Source organism: Crinia signifera, chromosome 8, assembly GCF_055691185.1.
Source record: "Crinia signifera chromosome 8, ASM5569118v1, whole genome shotgun sequence".
NCBI lineage: Eukaryota > Metazoa > Chordata > Amphibia > Anura > Myobatrachidae > Crinia > Crinia signifera.
Window position 1 is genome coordinate 169,671,807 of NC_139224.1, and position 21,943 is coordinate 169,693,749.

At 46.8% G+C, this 21,943-nt stretch overlaps 1 protein-coding gene across 1 annotated transcript; it reads right to left on the reverse strand.

Annotated features, from left to right (window-relative positions):
- Positions 1 to 2,961: 2,961 nt before the first annotated feature.
- Positions 2,962 to 17,856, reverse strand: PTGER3 (prostaglandin E receptor 3). Its single transcript, XM_083157751.1, has 2 exons — positions 16,949 to 17,856; positions 2,962 to 3,658 (listed from the first exon to the last, which is right to left on the reverse strand). Exons 1-2 carry the CDS (start codon positions 17,792 to 17,794, stop codon positions 3,368 to 3,370), a joined length of 1,137 nt encoding a protein of 378 aa, XP_083013877.1. The 5' UTR covers positions 17,795 to 17,856; the 3' UTR covers positions 2,962 to 3,367.
- Positions 17,857 to 21,943: the final 4,087 nt, after the last annotated feature.

The window sequence follows — 21,943 nt, forward strand, 5'->3', positions numbered from 1 at the left end:
CCGCACCGATCAGAATAAGGGCCCATGGTTTTGCCCATCTAAGAAGGATTTTGTCAGAAAGAATGAACCAAAATAAGGCCCAGGGAGACACAATATTGGTTGGAGAAGTGTCCTTTTAATCACTCATGGTCCCAAAGTTTTGGGGCATGCAAGCCACGTTTTTCAATGTGAGGCAAAGGGGCTTGTGTGCCCCAACACAGACACACACACACACACACACAGACAGACACATACACACAGACACACACACACACACAGACACACACACACAGACACATACACACACACAGACACATACACACAGACACACACACACACACAGACACACACACACACACAGACACATACACACACACAGACACATACACACACATATTTAGAGAGCTAGAAATGTTTTTTATCTGGCGGTGTACACACTATGTAATGTGCTGCTCACATCTATGATTATAACTGATGCTATATTAGACCCATGGTGCGTTCAGGTGAGATGTAAGCCTTACACCTACAAACAGCTTGCAGGTAGCACTACAAGATGCTGAGGCACTCTTATGGAAAGCAGGTAATCACAGGAAGACACCACTGTGGTGCGCTAGGCTGGTGGCCATCTTGTAACAGGGTATGAAGCCTCCCTGGAAGAACAATCTGGTCAGTATAGGAGCACCCTTTATGTGTGGATATATATATATATATATATATATATTATACACAATGTTAAAAGAGCAGAATAAATGTCTTTTAACATTATATATATATATTTTTGCCTAATTTTCCGTACATGGGGCCTTATTCAGATCTGAGCTCAGTACAAATTTGTTTGGAAAATGGGCAAAACCATGTGCACTGCAGGTGGGGCAGATGTAACATGTGCAGAGAGAGTTAAATTTGGGTGGGGTGTGCTGAAACTGAAATCTAAATTGCAGTGTAAAAATAATGCAGCCAGTATTTACCCTGCGCAGAAACAAAATAACTCACACAACTCGCTCTATACATCTTACATCTGCCCCACCTGCAGTGCACATGGTTTTGCCCATTTTCCAAACAAATGTGTACTGTGATCAGATCTGAATAAGGCCCATGGTTCATTTGAAATACACAAACAGAATAGTTTTGGCGATGCCTAATATCTGTGACCCCTGCAGCGAGGATCAGGAGTCCCCGCACATTTCCTGTACCCGTTGCTTTCCTTTCTGTGTTGGTTAATTATTAAATGTTACTGCGAGATCCAGAACCAGAAATCAGTGAAAACAATTCCGAAAATAATGAATCATCTGAATAATTATCCTGAACAGGCCTGGGAGGGGGAACCTGTGCTCCGTGGTGCTGCTACGCGTCATGCCCCCCAGTTCTGTGCCACGTGGGGGCAGGCCCAGCACGTCCCAGTACCGGCTCCTTGTATAGAACATCTGAACTGTCTAGACAGACATTCATTACATTCACCCCGTATGGTCAACATGCATTAAAAGTTGACAGGCACAAAATGTTGTCAAAAAAATACGTTTTTGTTTTTTTTGGGCCATTTTGTATGTTTAGTTGTATCTAAGAACAGTCAGTGGAAACGTGTACAGTACCCTCGCGGGGCTCATTCGTTCTCCACACTTCGGGCGTGGAACGTCACTGCACACACCACGGGTTACTTTTTCCAACATGAAAAAAATCACAAAACCTTTTTTGACCATATATGTGTCAAGCAATTCCATGCTGACAATTTTTGACCATGTCGACATTTTGTACCTGTCGACCAGAAGCACTGTCTCCCTTTCAACAAATTTTGACCAGTGGCGTACTCTAAGCATTTTATGCAGATCTGATTATAGTTCCCTTTCGAAAATGGCCACTGCCTCGGAAGAGACTGATGCTAGAGGTCTGTCAGGGAAGAGCAGCGTGTATAGTGCTACCTGGGCATGCCAAATTCCTGGAATGCTGGCACACCTGTGAGCACTAAACCACAGACAAAAAGCATGAAACCCATGGCAACAAGCAAGAAGCCCCTGGTAACAAGCATGTAACCCATGGCAACAAGCAATAACCCCCTGGCAACAAACGAGAAACTTCTGGCAACAAGAAAGAAACTCCTGGTAATAAACAAGAACCCCCTTGCAAGGAACTCCTGGCAAAGAGCATGAAACCCCAGGCAACAAGCATGAAATTAAACCCCTGGCAACAAACATGTAACATCTGGTGATGAGCATGTAACCCCTGGCAATGAGCGAGTAGCCCCTAGCAATGAATATGTAATCCCTGGCAATGAGCAAGAAGCCCTTGGCAACAGGCATAAAGCATGCAATCCCTGGTGAAGAACATGATACCCCTGGCAACAAGCATGTAACAGCAGGCAACATGCATGTAATCCCTGGCAATGAGAATTAAACCCCTGGCAACGAGCAAGAAGCCCCAGGCAACAAACATGTAACACCTGGCAATGAGCATGTACACCCTGGCAATGGACTAGAAGCCCCTAGCTTTGAGCAAGTAACCCCTTTCAATGAGAAATAAGCCCCTGGCAACAGGCATGAAACCCATGACAAAGATTATGAAACCCTTTGCAACATGCATGTGTCCCCTAGCAATGAGCAAAAAGTTCCTGGCAACGAGCATGAAACCCCTAGCAACAAGCATAAAACCCCTAACAACGAGCAAGAAAATCCCTGCCAACCATGCAGGTACATTTTTTAAATTAAATAATATTTTTTTAAAATAAATAATCTATGGGGGAAGGTACCAGAAACTTTTTTGGCAGGTGGGTGCAAAATCTCTAGTTATGCCACTGATTTTGACCATAGTGGCCTTGTGTATGTGCTGACATAAAGCATAACGACTATATAGGGTTGGCCCTAGGCACCATATCCCACAGTATATATTGGAAACCCTCTACATTTTTTATATATTTTTCCTACCCCAAAAATCCGTATTTATAGGAAATATAATTTCCCTGTATATTAATCACCGTACACAGAAGCGGAGTCTGACAAACTGATTTATTTCCCGGCACAGGCCCATTATAAGGCTTTGTCATGCACACTTGTGGCGGGAACAGTGCTCCGCCATCATACATAATCATTAGACGCCCGTATCACATGCACCTCGTGTACCGGGAGCCTTTATCAATCCTTGCGTGAGAAATCCTTCAATATACAGGCGTAATGCATAGAAATCTCAGTCTTGTGTCTATTTATAAATATGTACACTTTAGATATTTGGCACGGAGGATAAATAGAATCCATTTAGCAGCGATATGTTCCGTCACCGGAACGTGGGCCCCAGCTGGGCGCGTTTCACATTAAAACTTTTTCTTTATTCTTTTTGAACTCTCTCAAGTTCCCAGCATGCACGGTCTCTCAGTAAAAAGAAAGAAAAGAAAAATTTGGGCCTATGACCGGATTTCTGGTTTCCTGGATTCCGTGGTGAGTACGATGACCTGCTCTTTGTGTCCGTCGTTGGAACAATTGGACACTGCGTTGGCTACTTGGCAAAACTTTTTGAGTAGGATCTGTCGGAGCAGCAGGTAAACCCAGGGGTCCAGTATCTGGTTGAGGGAGGCCAGGCGGATTGCGGTGAGGAAGAAGTTACAGTCACTCTGTAGCTCTGAGTTCTGCGTTGCAAGCTTCCGGCCGCAACGCTCGACTGAGGTATGATTGAAGATCATCTTTAGCATAATCACCTGGTAGGAGATAAACAAAAGAAGATTGTGGGTAATACTGTAGGAAATGTATCTGGGTAAAAAGTAGCTCTCGATGGCACTGAATACAACACAATAAACAGACTCCCTTAAGTGAATTCTTAACCCCTTGAGTGGTGGATTTTCCTGGGGCAGGACAAACCTACCAGAACAGATTTGTCCTTCCCCAGAAATACTCAACACAGGGGCTGCTGTTCGTGGCCACTTGGAGAAGTTCAGGGCCGCTTGGGGGTTGGGGGAGGGAGTGCTTGGGTGTTTGGGCGCTTAGCTGTTTGTTTGTTCGGGCATTCTTGTGTTTGGATGCCCCGAAACAAGAAGCACGGACGATCCTTCCCAAGCGGCCCTTATTCTCCCCGAGTGGCGACGTGGGAGGATCGGTGATTGGGAGGATCGGCAACAGAGGAAGGGGGGGAGGGGGGGTTCAGAGACAGGTGGAATAGTGGTGAGCCAGTGGTTCTCCAATGGAGGCACCACTGGTGCACCCTTTCTTTACAGTGCCATGCATGGAAATTTCTCAGGCCTGAGAGATTTCCGGCCATACCACCGAAGGGGTTAAAGGCCTATAAGGGTCTATTAAATGAAAAACATTTTCACTTTACAAAACTTTTGAGAATTGTACAAGCTTGCGCCTCTCCATCGGACGGGCCTTAAGACTAGTCTAGAACAATAGCGAATAATAAAATACATTATGTTGTTATTAATGATAGGAGGTATCTGGAGGATAGGTCCAAAATTTATTGGAACATTAGACAGTCAGATACCATTAGACAGTCATGAAACCATAGACATTAACTTAAATGTAGACAGTCATGGAACATGAGATAGTCACATACCATTAGACAGTCATGAAACATTAGACATTCAGTTAAAATTAGACAGTTGTGGAACGTTTGACAGTCATTGGAACATCAGATAGTCATGTTACATGAGAGAGTAGACAGTCACATAATATTAGGCTGTCAGGAAATATCAGATAAACTTATATCCCCAAACTGGTGTCTCCATGCCCCTAACACTGCCAGTGTACCACAAAAACCTCTTGCCAATGGTTGGTTAATGTGCTCAGGTGAGAGACTCCAAACCCTTCACGCATAAAGGATGGGTGCCGGATGGTGTCCCGACATTCACCCGACAGCCGTGACAGCCGGGTTCCTGACGGCCGTCGGCTATTTTCCCTCGTGGGGGTCCACCACCCCCATAGAGGGAGAATAGAATAGGTGGCTCACGTAGCGAGCCCGCAAGGGGCTTAGTTGCGCTCACCATGCTGTCTGGGTCCAGCCAGTCGGGATAATGACTGTCGGGATCCCGACTGTCAGACCCCTATACCACACCCATAAAGGACACCGGGGCTTGTATTCCTCATGAAAATAAAATTTGGCTATTTTGCCACTATGACTACAGAAAGTATTCTGATAAACAGGATTCCTGTGGGTACAACGCACACATATAACAGACGTTGATGTTGGCAAAAAACTTGCAGCGGGGTCAATCGTGACGCCTGTTTACCACTCATCGGCTTTCTCTATGCGTCTCACTGATCGTGGAAATGTGGAAAAAAGCTGGAAGGGGCCCAAAACGGCCAGGAGACAAATACCAGCACCAGCCAGCAATGCACAGTGCAGCCGTGTGTGCGCTGGGTGGGTGTGTCACACAAATAGGTCTATAAAAGTAAATGAATGGAAAAAATAAATGAAAGGAAAATACATTCATAAATAAATGTGTTGTACGTGACTTCTGCGTGTTACATAGGTTATGATCTAAGCCTGAAGGCATAATGCGTTTTTTTGTGATATATTTGTTTTTGGTCAAAAGTTTTAGAACACTCCCATTTATATTGTTTTTAATTTAAATTTTATTTAAATCTGTTGAAAAAGTAGAAATGGTACAAAAATAATCGTTCACTGGTAGAGGTATATATATATATATATATATATATATATATATATATATATATATATATATATATATATATATATATACTGACGTATGCAACTACTATCACAAAGGATAAGAAGTGTCCTTTGTGATGTGCTCTGGTCCCTGGACTTCTGGGTGTATGGCCACCGGGCGGGATCCGATCAGACCCGTACACAGTGAGATGTATCAAGCTTCAAAAAGTGATACAATTGAGAGTGATAAAGCACTGGGTTTGAGAAATGACAGTTAGGAGCTGGTTGGCTGATTGTTTACCACTCTCCACTTCATCACTTTTCAAAACTTGATACATCTGGGCCATGAGAGAGACATTTTTTTACCATATTTCTGAAATCTTAGGATAATTCCTTTGTACGTTTACTACATGTAACCGCCCCAGTATATAAGACCCGTGGCACAGTAATAGCTGTCACTACCATAAACGTGATGTATCGCTCTGTAGGACGGAACTTTGTGTAAACATAAAGTATATGGGAACTGCGCTTCCCAGATGTATCATTCCCCATCTGCGTGGGATACAATGTTGCACTTGAGATTTTATCCTCATTGAGGAGATTTGGAAGAATAATTACTTCAATTAAAGACATGCATCAGGTTTAAAAGCAAACAGTCCCTGTGGGGATTATATATATATACACCATAACAGGCTGTACGACTCATACTGTAAACATAATTCCTATCCTATTTGTGAGGTGATTCTCTGTATACATGTTCTAGTCTAGTGCAGTCTGCCCTCCAGGCTCTGACAACGAGGGTGGCTGTCTCTGTATATATACGGGGCGTAGGTGGCTGTCTGTGTAAACAGGCCCCATAGGTGGCTATCTCTGTATTCAGGCCCTGTAGGTAGCTGTCTCTCTGTACATATGTCTGTGTATGCCCAGGAAATGCTAGTGCAAACGTCCCCTGGCCACCTCCTGCGCAGCGTGCACCTCGGAACCTATGCAGTGAAAACCTACACACGCGCATAAGCAATTATGCACATGTGCAGATCTTAAACATCGGAAGCTGCTGCGAATTCGCAAACCAGAAAGATGGCCATAGAGTCTGTAGAGTCTGTCCTCTGCCTAAAGCCGTACCCTCCTCCGCATCACAACTCTGACACTATCACTACTAGAGAGTCAAAGGGTTCTGTGTATACGGCTGTGCTGATGCCCTAAAGGGGCCTACACCTGGGGCAACACTGCTCAGCGATCTCAGCAATGTAGATCGCTCAGCAATATCGCTCAGCACATGCCCCGCCCCCTCCACTTACACCTGCGAATCGGTGTATTTCCTGCAATGGGGGCGGTGCTTGATGATGCAAGCTCTGTGCCCGCCCCCCTGAGCTTAGCACAGGTTTCTCCTCGAGAGGGGACATGAAATGTCCATTAGTATGTCCTGGGTGCAACAAGACCCTGTTCAAACTGGTGGTCCGACCTAGCAATATAATATCAGTAAAGGCACATACACAGCCCGTGTTCATCTCTGCTTGTTACACGCGTGAAAATGCTGGGGGGGGGGGGGGGGGGACGCTGGTCCTGGGTTACATGAAGTGGGGGATTTACACTGCCCAATATCCCGAGTTACTGCGCGTTTACGTGGAATAACCCAGGATATTGCTGGCAGTGTGAAAGGGTCAAGTGGAGAGAGATAAAGTACCAAGCAATCAGTTCCTAACTGACATTTTTCAAACACAGCCTTTAACACAGCAGTTGGGAGCTGGTTGGTACTTTGGGGGACAGAGTTTAGGTGCCAACAAGTCACTCCTAACTATGACTTTCTGTGAGGGTATATGTGATAAGCCTTAGATACCAGATGTGTTAAGCTTGAAAAGTGATAAAATGGAGAGTGATAAACCACCAATCAGCTCCTAACTGACAGCTTACATGCTGCATTTGAAAAAAATGGCAGTTGCGGGCATATTGGTTACTACTTTATCACTCTCTTCTAGTTTATCACTTTTCAGGGCTTAGTACATATCAGCCTCTGAGAGATAAAGTGGGCAGATAAAAATAATCAGCCAATCAGGTTGTAACTGCCATGTTACAGGCTACATTTGAAAAAGGCAGGAGCTGGTTGGCTGGTAGTTTATCTCCCTCCCCTTTATCTCTTGCCAAGTTTTAATATATATCTGACCTTTTATATCTCTCCAGTTTCTCTCTCCGGGATTTGATAAATCTCCCCAGTGATGTCCGCTGCCATCCTAGCTCCGCTGCACAAGTTAGAGGCCCCGTAGGTACATATCCCCCTAGATGCGCCCCAATGATGCACCAAATGAAACACATTCACCATAAACACAGGATAAGCCTCTGCCACACGGTCAGGTCTGGTCACTGTTGTCTCTCTCTCTCTCTCTCTCGGTATAATATATGCTGAATGGTCACTAAGGTTCGGGATCTTCCTGATGATCTGTTTTATGGCTGTTCTCAAACTGTCTACAAACATTTTATCTGCCCAAAGAGACACTTGCTCAGGCTCTAAACTACAAATGGTTCGTAAATGGAAAAGCTGCGCGTTTCGTGGTTTGTGTCTGGATAATAAAATGCTGTGTAAAGGAAAATACATTTATACCCGCAGCTACACTCCGCACCGCTACAGCCATGTCTGATAAGAAACAGGACCGGTACCTGCAGTGGGTGAAGTTGGGGGGTGGGAAGTTCTGGGGGGGGGGGGGGGGTGACTGTTCAGCACATATGTAGGAAAGGGCTTATCCTAAAAGACATGTGTAGATCATTAGGTTAACCACTATTTGTCGACAGGCAGAAGGTAGACACATGAAAAATGTTGACATGCAGTAGACCCAGGCCCAGGTAAAAAGTACCCGTCCCCTCCTCTCGACGCTACTGGCCACATCTACTGACACCAACTCATAGTTGCCTACTCTCCTGAGAGGAAGATTGCTGTTATTTTAGGGAGTCTCCTACAGCAATCTTCCTCTCTCCCTCATTAGTCTAGCAATCTCCCTCATGTCACCTAACCCACACTACACTGTTACATCATAGTTACCTCCCCCCCTGCATTCTGCAGGAGACTCCCTGAAATAGCAGCAATCTTCCTCTCTCCCTCATTAGTCTAGCAATCTCCCTCATGTCACCTAGCCCACATTACACTTATATCATAGTTACCTCCCCTCCTGCATTCTGCAGGAGACTCCCTGACATAGCAGCAATCTCCCTCTCTCCATGATTTGTCTAGCAATCTCCCTCATGTCACCTAGCCCACATTACACTGTTACATCATAGTTACCTCCCCTCCTGCATTCTGAAGGAGACTCCCTGACATAGCAGCAATCTCCCTCTATCCCTCATTAGTCTATCAATCTCCTCATGTCACCTAGCCCACATTACACTGTTACATCATAGTTACCTCCCCTCCTGCATTCTGCAGGGGACTCCCTGACATAGCAGCAATCTCCCTCTATACCTCATTAGTCTAGCAATCTCCTCATGTCACCTAGCCCACATTACACTGTTACATCATAGCTACCTCCCATCCTGCATTCTGCAGGAGACTCCATGACATAGCAGCAATCTCCCTCTCTCCCGCATTAGTCTAGCAATCTCCCTCATGTCACCTAGCCCACATTACACTGTTACACCTTAGTTGCCTCCCCTCCTGCATTCTGCAGGAGACTCCCTGATATAGCAGCAATATCCCTCTCTCCCGCATTAGTCTAGCAATCTCCCTCATGTCACCTAGCCCACATTACACTGTTACATCATAGTTACCTCCCATCCTGCATTCTGCAGGAGACTCCCTGACATAGCAGCAATCTCCCTCTCTCCCTCATTAGTCTAGCAATCTCCCTCATGACACCTAGCCCACATTACACTGTTACATCATAGTTACCTCCCCTCCTGCATTCTGCAGGAGACTCCCTAACATAGCAGCAATCTCTCTCTCCCCCTCATTAGTCTAGCAATCTCCCTCATGTCACCTAGCCCACATTACACTGTTACATCATAGTTACCTCCCCTCCTGCATTCTGCAGGAGACTCCCTGATATAGCAGCAATCTCCCTCTCTCCCGCATTAGTCTAGCAATCTCCCTCATGTCACCTAGCCCACATTACACTGTTACGCCATAGTTGCCTCCCCTCCTGCATTCTGCAGGAGACTCCCTGATATAGCAGCAATTTCCCTCTCTCCCGCATTAGTCTAGCAATCTCCCTCATGTCACCTAGCCCATATTACACTGTTACATCATAGTTACCTCCCCCCCTGCATTCTGCAGGAGACTCCCTGACATAGCAGCAATCTCCCTCTCTTCCTCATTAGTCTAGCAATCTCCCTCATGTCACCTAGCCAACATTACACTGTTACATCATAGTTACCTCCCCTCTTGCATTCTGCAGGAGACTCCCTGACATAGCAGCAATCTCCCTCTCTCCCTCATTAGTCTAGCAATCTCCCTCCTTTCACCTTGCCCACATTACACTGTTACATTTTGGGGGAAAAAAGGTATGAGAGACTGATACATTTACATTGAATCATCAGCGTCATTTCCCAGCATTGGTGATAAAACACAATGATCCCTATGGCTACATGTATGTCTTGTGGCCATTTATATATAACCATGTGTAAAACCCAATAGATGAACAATCCCTGACACATATCAGTCACTTTTCTTTAGCAAGTACAGTAGCTCTTTGGGGCTCATCTACATTTGGATATGTTATTTTTTAAGATCCCTCTCAGATGTAGCAGTACACACCCACGCTTCTAGGCGCCACGTTCACAATCTCTTTTCACAATCTCTCCATATATGGAACTTGACAAGCCCACTCAATGGAGCACTTTGCAAATTCTATTACCAACTATAATCTCCCTGAAACTAGTTTTCAAAAGTAGGCAAGTATGCACCAACTGCCATTCCAAACTGATTTACTGTTGGGTGGTGTAGGTCCCCTATTTGAATTTTGGACTGTGCTGTCCCTCCCCCAGAGCCATAACTGGATCCGACCCAGGGGAAAGCAGAGGTGCAAAAAGATTCATAAGTCCTCAGAAATGACAAAGGAGGGACATTTGGAAGTATGCGAGTAAGTCAGTGTGACAATAAGCACGCGCTGCGCTGTTGCACTGTTTACTATCGCTCATTCTGTGCTGTACTATTTGGGGGACCCCTGCTTTATGTCTCCATACAGCAGCTACGTCCCCAGATAATGTCCCCGTGCCGCTGTGAGCTGCATTCTTTGCTAAGCTGGAAATCAGTCTCTGACATCAGTCATCGGAATGTATTTACATATTTCCCAGCAGTCCTGTAACCAGCGCTGCGGCCTCAGGACAATCACAGTTCTGCCCGTCACAAGATCACTTCCTAAGTAAATATTGGAGTTTTACAAACTTCACTAACCCCGTACTTGTATTGTTCTGCTGCAAATCCATTAAAGGGATGGATCTTTCCGAACTTCCCCATAACTCCTACAAGTCCCCAAAATGTGGAACTCTAATATTTCCGAATTGGTTCAGAACCCCCAAATCCACCTCTGCTCCCCTAAAAAAACACCCTTGCCTTGTATGAGCACTTGCACCAGAAACGCTATACTAACCCTAACTCTTACCTCCCCGCCCTGCACACAACCTCTATCTTCTCCTCTCCCAGCATAGGTCGACTCAAGTTTTTCACAATTTTTCCTATATTTTTCATTTTTTCATATTTGGGGGTCCAACGTTTTCAGGTGTCGGCATTAACACCAAGAAAATGTTAAAAACCCATGTCGACATTTTCATGTATCGACCTGTATATCATGTATTGACAATTTTTGACGATGCATGTCGATCTTGTGTTAATGTCCACCATGTTTATGTAGACCTTTTGGTACTGACCTATTGATTTCTACCAAGGCGTTATCTGTGAGATGATTTGCGCCCCTTTAGTAAATAGCTCTTTTTACAGGATCAGTTGTTTTTGTCGGGGAGAGTCGCTATGTGGTGACCAGGACCCAGGGGGAAGGGACATAAAGGTCTTATACAGAACGCAGACTCTCTGGTTCCAGGAACTGCGCCTCAGCGTCAGACACAATAACAGCCCATGAATAAGTTATGAGGTACAAGTATGTAAGAAAGTGAATGATTTAATAGCAGCGATTCCTCCAGGAATACCACGGAATGTTGTATCCCCTGCTCGGAAATATGTCCCAGCTGTGAGATATACATTATGTGTAATCGGAACATTGCATGTTCTGGGCTCTAGATGGACCTGTAACTGCGAAGAAAAGCCGCAGTAACCGTAGAAACATCGGTACTTGTGTATTATAGCGGCGCCCCCGATGTGCATCGCGCAATGTTTTTATCGCGTCGCATCGCAAGGCATGCATCGCATGCCATGCGATGCGACGTGATTTTTGCCCCCTATGCGATGAAAGATTGTATAAGCACCATAAAGGGTGCTTTTAAGCACCCTAATGGGTGCTTACAATGTGAAATGCACCCCCACGCCACCCCCCCCCCCACTATAAATGTGAACCCGAAGCGTGGCGAGCGCAGCGAGCCCGCGAGGGGCGGCAGTACGCGTCCTCCGACCTTTTCATATCCCCACTATCCATGTCGGCGTGGAGTTGAGAATAGAAAGTGTGGCGAGGTATCGGAGTCCCCTCGCGGGCTTTACAGGTATCCGCGGGGCTCGCTGCGCTCGCCACACTTTCTATTCTCAACTCCGCGCCGACGTGGATAGTGGGGGGTATGAAAAGGTCGAAGGACGCGTACCGCCGCCGCTCGCCACGCTTCGGGTTCACGTTTATAGTGGGGGGGGGGGGGGTGGCGTGGGGGTGCATTTTACACTGTAAGCACCCATTAGGGTGCTTATACAATGTTTAATCATGTCGCATCGCATTGTATGGCATTGTATGCCATGTACAATGTCATACAATTTTAAAATTGTATGACATTGTACAGCATCGCGCGATATCGCGTCGCATCGCATACCATCGTATGCCTTATGGTATGCGATGCGATGGGCGCCGCCAAAATACACAAGTACCGAAACATCTAATGCAGCCCTGGCGTCCGTGTACACCTTATACCAGCTCTTTCCACAGGGGGGTTATGTTGCTACCATGTTTTGTGGTACGGCTTAGACTAGGGATTCTCAGACTCGGTCATCAGGACCCCACGCAGTTCACGTTTTCCAGGTCGCCCGACAGGTGCACTCATTACTGACTGACACACTTTAAAAGATCCACAGGTGGAGCTAATTATTTCATTTGTGATTCGGTGAGGAGACCTGGAAAACATGCGCTGTGTGGGGTCCTGCAACGGTCTGATTGGTTGGTTACTATGGATACAGAAACTTTTGGGTGCAGCCACCTGCTCTGAGTTACAGAAAAGCTGCTCACTACTGATAAGCAAAGTTCCTGGAATTAGTGTTGCAAGAAATTATTTTAATATATGTATGTGTGCCTCGTGCCTCGTACCTCACTGATGTCCCTGAACTGCCTGACCTCCACCACATTCATAAATGACTTCCGTCCCTATCCGCACCTGAACATCCACTTCCCTAAACCACCGCATTTCACCCTCATATTGAACATCTACCGACTCTCCTAAGTATGGCGGAGATATCCTGAGACACTTGGAAGATTCCTTTGACATGGGACAGGTTATTGTAATGATTACGTCTGACCGATGGATTGGCCAGTGTGTATGGTGAATTACCATATTAATCTAATTACATTTCAACATATTTCTAGTGAGCATACAGCGAATTATGTAACTCTAATATATTTTGATTGAAGAAACATTCAACAGTTCAGACATTAACCTCACTTTTGATTTATGTTCAGTGGGAACCAAATGTGCCTATTATCTGTAACAATACCAGTTTTAACTCAAATCCTTATACAAATATTACAGAATCGCTGTTATCGCCACTGAGTCATTCTGTCCTTAATTATTCTGTAAAACATAAAAGGACATATTAATGGCAGTAGTTGGTAGCAGGCTGTAATCAGTACACCCTGCCACGCTTGTCAGCCACCTGGGGAGTCCACTACTTGTCACAATGTGCCCAGGTTACACAAATTGTCATACGTTTACAATGTACCTAGATCTGTCCCCAGGTTGTCCCCAGCTTACAATGACATTCTGCAAATCTGGGGTTAATTCTATGAGCTGACTTATCAGTCTGTGTACTCGCGCCTAGCAACGTGTCTCATGAATGGTGATTATGTTCCGCACGGTGAGAGTTGGCTGATTTAACGAGGATACTTTATACAAGACAGCACGTATCTATGCTGACAGGTCTTATATGGGGATCATTGCTGGCTGTTGGGTTATGATGACTGATCACATTAGTGCTGGCGGGTGTACGTACGATGAATAGAGTTTATCACTGTAAAAAGGGGATTCCGTTCCCAGTGGAACTTCCCTACACTGCTGCAATCCTCTATTCACTATCGATTCACTATCGATTCACCATCGCCATATCAAGAACATTAAATTTAGGATTTTTAGTTCACTTTATACTTTTTTTAACTATTTCATTGTTTAGTTTTATTCTGTTCCTACAATATAATAGAAGTTGCTCCAGGAAGCCCGACACCGATCTTCCAGGGCAGTGCGCATGTGTGCTCCGCCGGTGATGTCACGTTACGCAGAGTGGACAGTGTTAAAGTACTAACCAACCAGCTCCTAACTGTCATTTTTCTAACATCGTCTGTACCATGGCAGTTAGTAGCTGATTGGCTGGTGCTTTACCTCTCTCTACACTTTATCACTTTCAAGGCTTAGTACATCTGGCCCAGTATTTCTGGGGAACTTTTAGTGAAGAATGACAACGACAGAAGAATGTTGCAGCACAGTGTTAATAAGGGCCTTATTTTGGTTCATTCTTTCTGACAAAATCCTTCTTAGATGGACAAAACCATGTGCACTGCAGGGGGGCAGATGTAACATGTGCAGAGAGAATTAGATTTGGGTGAGTTATTTTGTTTCTGTGCAGGGTAAATACTGACTGCTTTATTTTTACACTGCAATATAGATCTCACTTTGAAGTAAAACCCCACCCAAATCTAATTCTCTCTGCACATGTTACATATACCCCCCTGCAGTGCACATGGTTTTGCCCATCTAAGAAGGATTTTGTCAGAAAGAATGAACCAAAATAAGGCCCTAGTGACATATTTGTTCATCATTTACTAAATTGAAATCATTGACTGTAAAGCGTTGGACCTGCGGATAGGTGTGCAGAGATAGTGGCATCGCTCGGGGAGCAACAGACTGCCCTGGCAGGTGAGGAGTTGGGCGCTGCGCAGGCAGTACTAACCGAGCACATGTTTGAATCTTCTTTTTCAGAGCAGTACAGAGAGAGTTAGATTTGTTAGATATCTAAATAGCAGTGTAATAATACAGCAGCCAGTATTTACCCTGCACAGAAACATAATAACGCTCCCAAATCTAACTCTCTCTGCACCTGTTACATCTGGAAACCCTTGGTAGAATGGTTGGTAGGAAAGGGGTGGTGGAATCATTGGTGGAAGGGGTGTAACAATTTAACACTGAAGTTTTACAGAAGGATTCAGTATGAAATCCCGGCGTTCAAAATCCTGACGCCGGAATCCCGACCGCCGAAATCCAGACAAGGGGGGGACGTGGATCGCCCCCCCCCCCCCCTTGCGGGCTCGCTGCGCTTGCCACGCAGCGGGCCCGGTGCCTCGCTACGCTCGGCATGCTAATTTATTCTCCCTCCAGGGGTGTCGTGGACACCCACGGAGGGAGAAAGTGTCGGGATTTCGGCGGTCGGGATTTCGGGGTCGGGATTCTGAACGCCGGGATCCCGAACGCCGGGATCCCGACCGCCGAGATTTTAACTGCATCCCTTACAGAGTACCGGGAGATTATTCAATATACACACAACTAATTTATGGCATTTCTCAATATTATAATTCGATAATAATGGGGTCTATGTACCTAGCCACAGGTTATTAGACTTTATCCTCAGGCCCCCACACAGTGCAGGTTTCCCAGGTCTCCTCACAGAATGGCAAGTGAAATAATTAGCCCGACCTGTGGATCTTGTAAACCATGTCAGTGAGTAATGAGTGCACCTGTGCACCTGCTGGGTGACCTGGAAACCCTGACCTGTGTGGGGTTCTGAGACCAAGCTCAAGAACCACTGTACTAAGCCACGGATGGAGATAATTACCAACTAATCAGTTCTTAAATATAATTTTTCAAACCCAGCCTGTAACATGGCAGTTAGGTGCTAATTAGCTGCTATGTTATTTCTCGCCAAGGCTTAGTACACAGACCCCTTTAACACTTACACACTTGCTAGCACTTACTACCTCACAGTTTGGTTCATTCAGACCTGATACATGCTGTTTTCTTGAATGTGCAAAACCATGCTGCACCGCAGGTGGGGCAGATGTAACGTACAGAAAGAGATAGATTTGGGTGGGGAGTGTTGAAACTGAAATCATAATTGCATTGTAAAAATAAAGCAGCCAGTATTTACCCTGCACAGAAACAAAATAACACCCAAATGTAATTATTGCTGCATATGTTACATCTGCCCCACCTGCAGTGCAGTGCAGCATGGTTTTGTCCATTTGAGAATAAAGCTGCCTTGCGATCAGGTCTGAATAACCCCCAGTGAAGAGCATCACTTACTAGATAAAACACACATACAAAAATGGTTCCCGACCACGGTCTCCAAGGCACAGTAACAGTCCATGTTTTCAGTTATTGTGATTTAGCCATCTGTGCTCAAGCATACAGTAGATATCACTGAAACCTGGACTGTAATTGTGCATTAAGGACTGAGTGTGGAAACACTGATCTAGATGAACGTGTGACACAGTGTAAAGTTCTTTGCTACATTACAGACAACATAAATATAACTTTTTTACATACAGTACCAAAATAATTAGTGAGACGCCCTAAACATGCATCATAAGGAAAACAAGTGCAAGCTCTGTAGGACAGTTACACAACTTCTGGCACTCAGCTGCCAAGCAGTGTAACACACCAGCAGTGACAGTCAGGGGCCAGGCTGCTGGGTTAATGAACTCTACACAGAGAGTGAAAGACTTACTGTAACTGGCAATGTGGCACATCTGGGCTGTCCAATGCCCCCCTGTTCCCCCAGCCCCAGAGGCTGCCCGCTCCCAGGGCTGAGTGCTGGTATATGGCTCATTAGTGCACCATGTAGCAATCACATGTAGATCACCCACTTAGCGACTGTAATATGAATGCACAGTGGGCAGACACAGACCTTGGAGGGCACGTAGATGGAGTCATGCCTCCTAAGTGCCCTCAATGCAAAACAGAGGAATGCAACCTGTGGCTTTCCAGGTGCTGTAGAACTACAAGTCCCAGCACGCCCCAGAGAGATACAGATGGAAGTGAGAAAGCAGCCTACCAGCAGGGGTGACCAGCAGGCACACAGCACACACATGATGCCCATCAGCTGGACCATGGTCTCCATCGTTATCCTCTCCCAATGCCTGCTGGTCTTGGAGGCTGACCCCCGGCTCTTGCACCGGGTCACCAGGGCTCTGATGGTTGCCAGGTTGCAGGAGAGGGTGGTGCCCAGGGACAGCAGCCCCAGGCAGGCAAAGGTGGCAGCAAAGACAATGTTCCCAGAAGTTCTGTCATCTGTACTGATGAAGCACCAGGTGCCCGGCCACTGCAGGGTATACTGCCCCAGCCCAACCATGGGCATCAGGGCAAAGGCAAGCACTGCCCCCCAGATGGACAGCAGCACCGTGATGGTGGCCTTGGTCCTCATGTTGCTGGAGTACCAGTGGGGGGACCTGATGGCCAGGGTCCTCTCAATGGCCATGGCACTGCTAATGAAGAGTGGGCACAGGCCAAACATGGCCATGCACAGTCCAAAGAAGGGGCAGAGGTGGCCGGTGGGGTCCACCCTGCTCCACTGGCGGTTGGCCAGGTAGACGGAGATGACGATGGGGCTGGTGAGGAGCTGCCCGGTGAGGTCGGTCAGTGCCAGGGCGCCGATGCACAGCAGGAAGGAGTGCTTGCGTTTGCTCTCCTTCTCCCTGTAGGACCTGGAGATCAGCACCATGGCCAGCGAGTTGCCCACCAGCCCGGTGATCATCATGGACAGGGGGAAGGCCACGGACACCGACCCCCCACACTCCTCCAGCCGGCTGCTGTTGCCCCTGCCCCTCTCCCTCACCACGTTGGACATGTTGGGGTCCCACATCCTGGCAGGGGTGGCATTCAGGATGGCACAGTGCTCCATGCTGCGATCCCACTCATGTCTGTGGCAGGACACCTGCCTGCAGTGCCACTGGCTCGGGTGGAACAGCCCTATATAAGCACCAGGGGGCGGCACCCACTCCCACGTCACCTCCATTCATCTCCTGCATCAGACTGGGCACCCGGAGCCTGGCACCGGCGCTTGTAGGGGCAGGAGCCGGGGGGTGGGCAGCTTGTGTGTGTGTGGGGAGGGGGGGGGGTAGCTTGTGTGTGTGTGTGGGGGGGGGGGGGGTAGCTCATCCACTGCATGGGGTATACTCTGTGTAGTAGCCACTGTGCAATGAGTTCTGGCTCCTACCTGTGTCTCCTGTTGTTCCATATTCCAGAATAATAGGGATAAAAGCAGCATAAAAGTCCATGATGGTCCAATCAGGGGGGGAGGGGGGCAGCTCCCACCTCATTGTCTCCAGCGCTGAATATACAATGCACGTGTTTGCGGGCGAGGAATATGAACTGGAACATTTGTATACAGTATCTGATACTTTGTATCACTGTTGTAGTTACCCGGCTGCTCCTGCATTCCTGTAGCAAGCGCGCCACCTAGCGTCCGACTCGCTCATAGCTCCTGCCTCTCCATGGTGATAGAGAACATTTATTATTTATTTATTTATTAGCAGTTTCTTATATAGCGCACACAGATTCCGCAGCGCTTTACAGAGAATATTTGACCATTCACATCAGTCCCTGCCCCAATGGAGCTTACAATCTATGTTCCCTACCACATGTACATGCACACACAGACATTCTAGGGTTAATTTTTTTTTTTGGGGGGGGGAGCCAATTAACCTAACAGTATATTTTTGGATTGTGGGAGGAAACCGGAGTACCCGGAGGAAACCCACGCAAGTACGGGGAGAATATACAAACTCCGCACAGTTAGAGCCATGGTGGGTATTGAACCCATGACCTCAGTGCTGTGAGGCGGTAATGCTAACCATTACACCATCCGTACTGCCATTTCCTAGCATGGAATTGGACTTAATAAAAAAAATATATATTTTAAAATACATTTTCCGCGGAAACATTCAGAGAATAAATGTATTAAATGTTTTCTTTCTACCCTATCAGCTTGTGAGCTGAACCGTGCATGAAGTATGTAAATATGGCTATGGGTCATAGGGTTGACCCAATTTGGGTCGACAGTCAAGAGGTTGACCACTATTGGTCGACAGGCAAAGTCAACACCTTAAAAAAGGTCGACCAGGTTTGGGTCAACAAGGTTGAAAGATTGATACAAGCTATAGGTTGACATGGAAAAGGTCGACATAAAAAAGTCGACATGAGGTTTTCAAAATTTGACGTATAAGTGAACATACGTCAACATGGACACCCTAGAAGTGTACAGCGTTCCCTCGCTTCACTCGCCATGCTTTGGGCACGGTGCCTCGCTACAGTATTACATTCTCTCTCTATGCCCACTATGTCAACCTTTCCATGTGGACCAATTGTATGTGTCAACCTTTTGACAATGTCGACCTAATGCTGCCCATACATATGTGAGATATTGCATGCAATCATTCAATTCCGGCCACATCTCGAATGATTGCATAGATTTTGAAGGGGACATTCGACGCGATGCGCAGGCACGCCGTAGAATGTCGCATCGATAGATATTATGAGTTGCACATAATATTTATCGAACTGCTTAAGCAATCGCATGTGATTTTTAACCACATGCGATTCCTGGAATGCAATCAGCGGCGGGTTCGGGGAGTGGGGCCGGTATGGGTACCGGAGCGCTGTCGGGGAGCCGGTAACTTAATGCTGGGGACCGCAGGGACTGAGCAGCAGCAGGGGATGCATGACGGTTGTGTAGCGTGGAGCTTTCAGGCGGCGGGACGTGGCAGTGGCAGCAGATGAGAGAGAGTTCTCTCGGCCAATCAGCGGCCGCCTGAATTTGAGGCCGCTGATTGGCTGAGAGATCGCTCTCTCAGCGGCCTCAGCCAATCAGAGGGCCATCCCAGTGTTTCAAAGTCAACTGCTGCCGCTGACAAGTCCCGCCGCCTGAGCTCCACCGCTATGGTCCCCTGCTCCAGTTCCACCTACACAGCTGACACACCACCCCTCCAGTACCCGATGTCCATCGCAGGATGGCATGCGACATCGGTGCTGCACTGGGCACCACTTGATGCGATCAGATGCGATGGGATATCTGATCGCACATATGTATGGGCAGCATAAGTTATGTATGGACTGGCAACCAATTTATTGTCGACCTGCCAATTGCATCCCTGTACAAATGGTATATTCTCAGGTATAACACCTTATTATTATTATAATTATTATTAATAATATATAGAGATAGATAAATATTTTTGCCCCATCGGATCCCGTTGCTCTCTAAACAAAACAGTACTAGCAGCACAGTACATAAAGATTGGGTAATAACAGACAGAGGATGGAGGGCCCTGCTGGCAAGTATAGGGAATATGCTCTGATACACAGGGATAAGTGCTACATATTGCATATCGGTCCAGCCAGATTGCAGAGGGTCCCACAGTGTTGTCCTGGGGGCCACACCTACCGCTGTTGTTTCTCACACAATGATGCAGCATTAGACACAACAGATAACGGTTATTGTTGTAGCCGGCTGATAAGGACAACGCTCTGTTTCCTGTATGTCTATGTTATAAGTTTGTAAGAGGAATTTAAATAATAAGAATTTAGTTTTTTTTTTCCCCAACATTAAATTTTTTTTTGAAATGATATAATAAAATTAAAAAGAAAATAGATAATGGGGGGAGGGAGAGGGGGAGAGTAATCCAAGTAATACAAAATTCAGTATTCCTTTATATCTTAAACACCTGAGGCCCCAGTGGGAGGCCTCGCTGTCACCACTCACCCCGTCAGTATTCAACGCAGCCCCCTCATACGCCAATTTCCCCTTCGCTCCATTTTTTGAGCGAGGGGGAATCGGCGTATGCGGCTCCTGAACCAGCGAGACTCGCGGCTAAATAAAGCAGGTTCGCTGCATTAGCCGCGGGTCTCGCTGTTTTGGGGAATTCTCGCTGTCCTGTGATGGCGAGAATTTCCCCAGAACATTGAATAGAGCGAGCGGCCGGCGCGGGGGTTAAACAGCGAGGATCGCTGGTTTTCTGCAATCCTCGCTGTTTAACCCCCTCACCGGCCGCATTGAATACCTGCCTTTATATAAGAGGGGAAGTGTGACTTATTGCTTTTTGATGGAGTACATGGCTCAGTGGGCAGGTGCAGCGTCTGGGGACCAAGTAAAAACCGGACCCGGACAAGACCCTGGAACGGCAGACATCAAACTCTGCATTCCGGAGCTTGTAGTGTCTGGGGGTTGTCCCGTCCAGGGGGTGTCTTGTCTGGGGGGTCCCTGTGATAGTTTTCACCAGGGATATGGGTCAGGGGAGATTACAGCCTGTCTGTGTGGTCCGGACTGTTCTACCCGGACTATACAGGGGGGCCTTATACTCTCCCTCCTCATCTCCCTGGTGACAGCTGTCACATGAAGCCTCCCAGACAGGACACCCCCAGGATGGGGCACCCAGACTGCAAAGTTTGATGTCCGGTCCGGCATTCCGGGGTCTTGTCCGGCTCCGGTTTTTACCCATTGGTGCAGCAGGTGCATTGCACTGGGGCCCCTGACAACTAAGGGGTCCACTGCTGCATAAAACCATCAATGAGTTATTGTGAACTATAACTCTCTGCACGTGTTACATCTGCCCCACCTGCAGTGCACATGGTTTTGCCCATGAGAGAGAGAACTTGCTTTTGCGAGTGAACCAGAATCATGCCCAATCCTCTCCTCTGCGCGCTGCGCATTTCCTGCGCAAGTGGAGAGTGAAATCAGCAGACGAGACACCTGGAATGTCTCCTGCCGTGCCGGGGTGATAAGTGTGTTCCCAGCATCGCCACATGGCTGTCTGATCGTCAGCGTTTGTGGAACATTACTGGCGCACCTACAATGGGCCTGATTCATATTTGTCTACTTCTGAATGTAGCCCACAGGTGCTAGACAGCTTTATTCTTACACTGCAATTTAGATTTCAGTTTGAACACCCCCCAGCCAAATCTAACTCTCTCTGCACCTGTTACATCTGCCCCACCTGCAGTGCAGCATGGTTTTTCCCATTTGCCTGCTTTTTTTTTGCTAACAAACATGAAT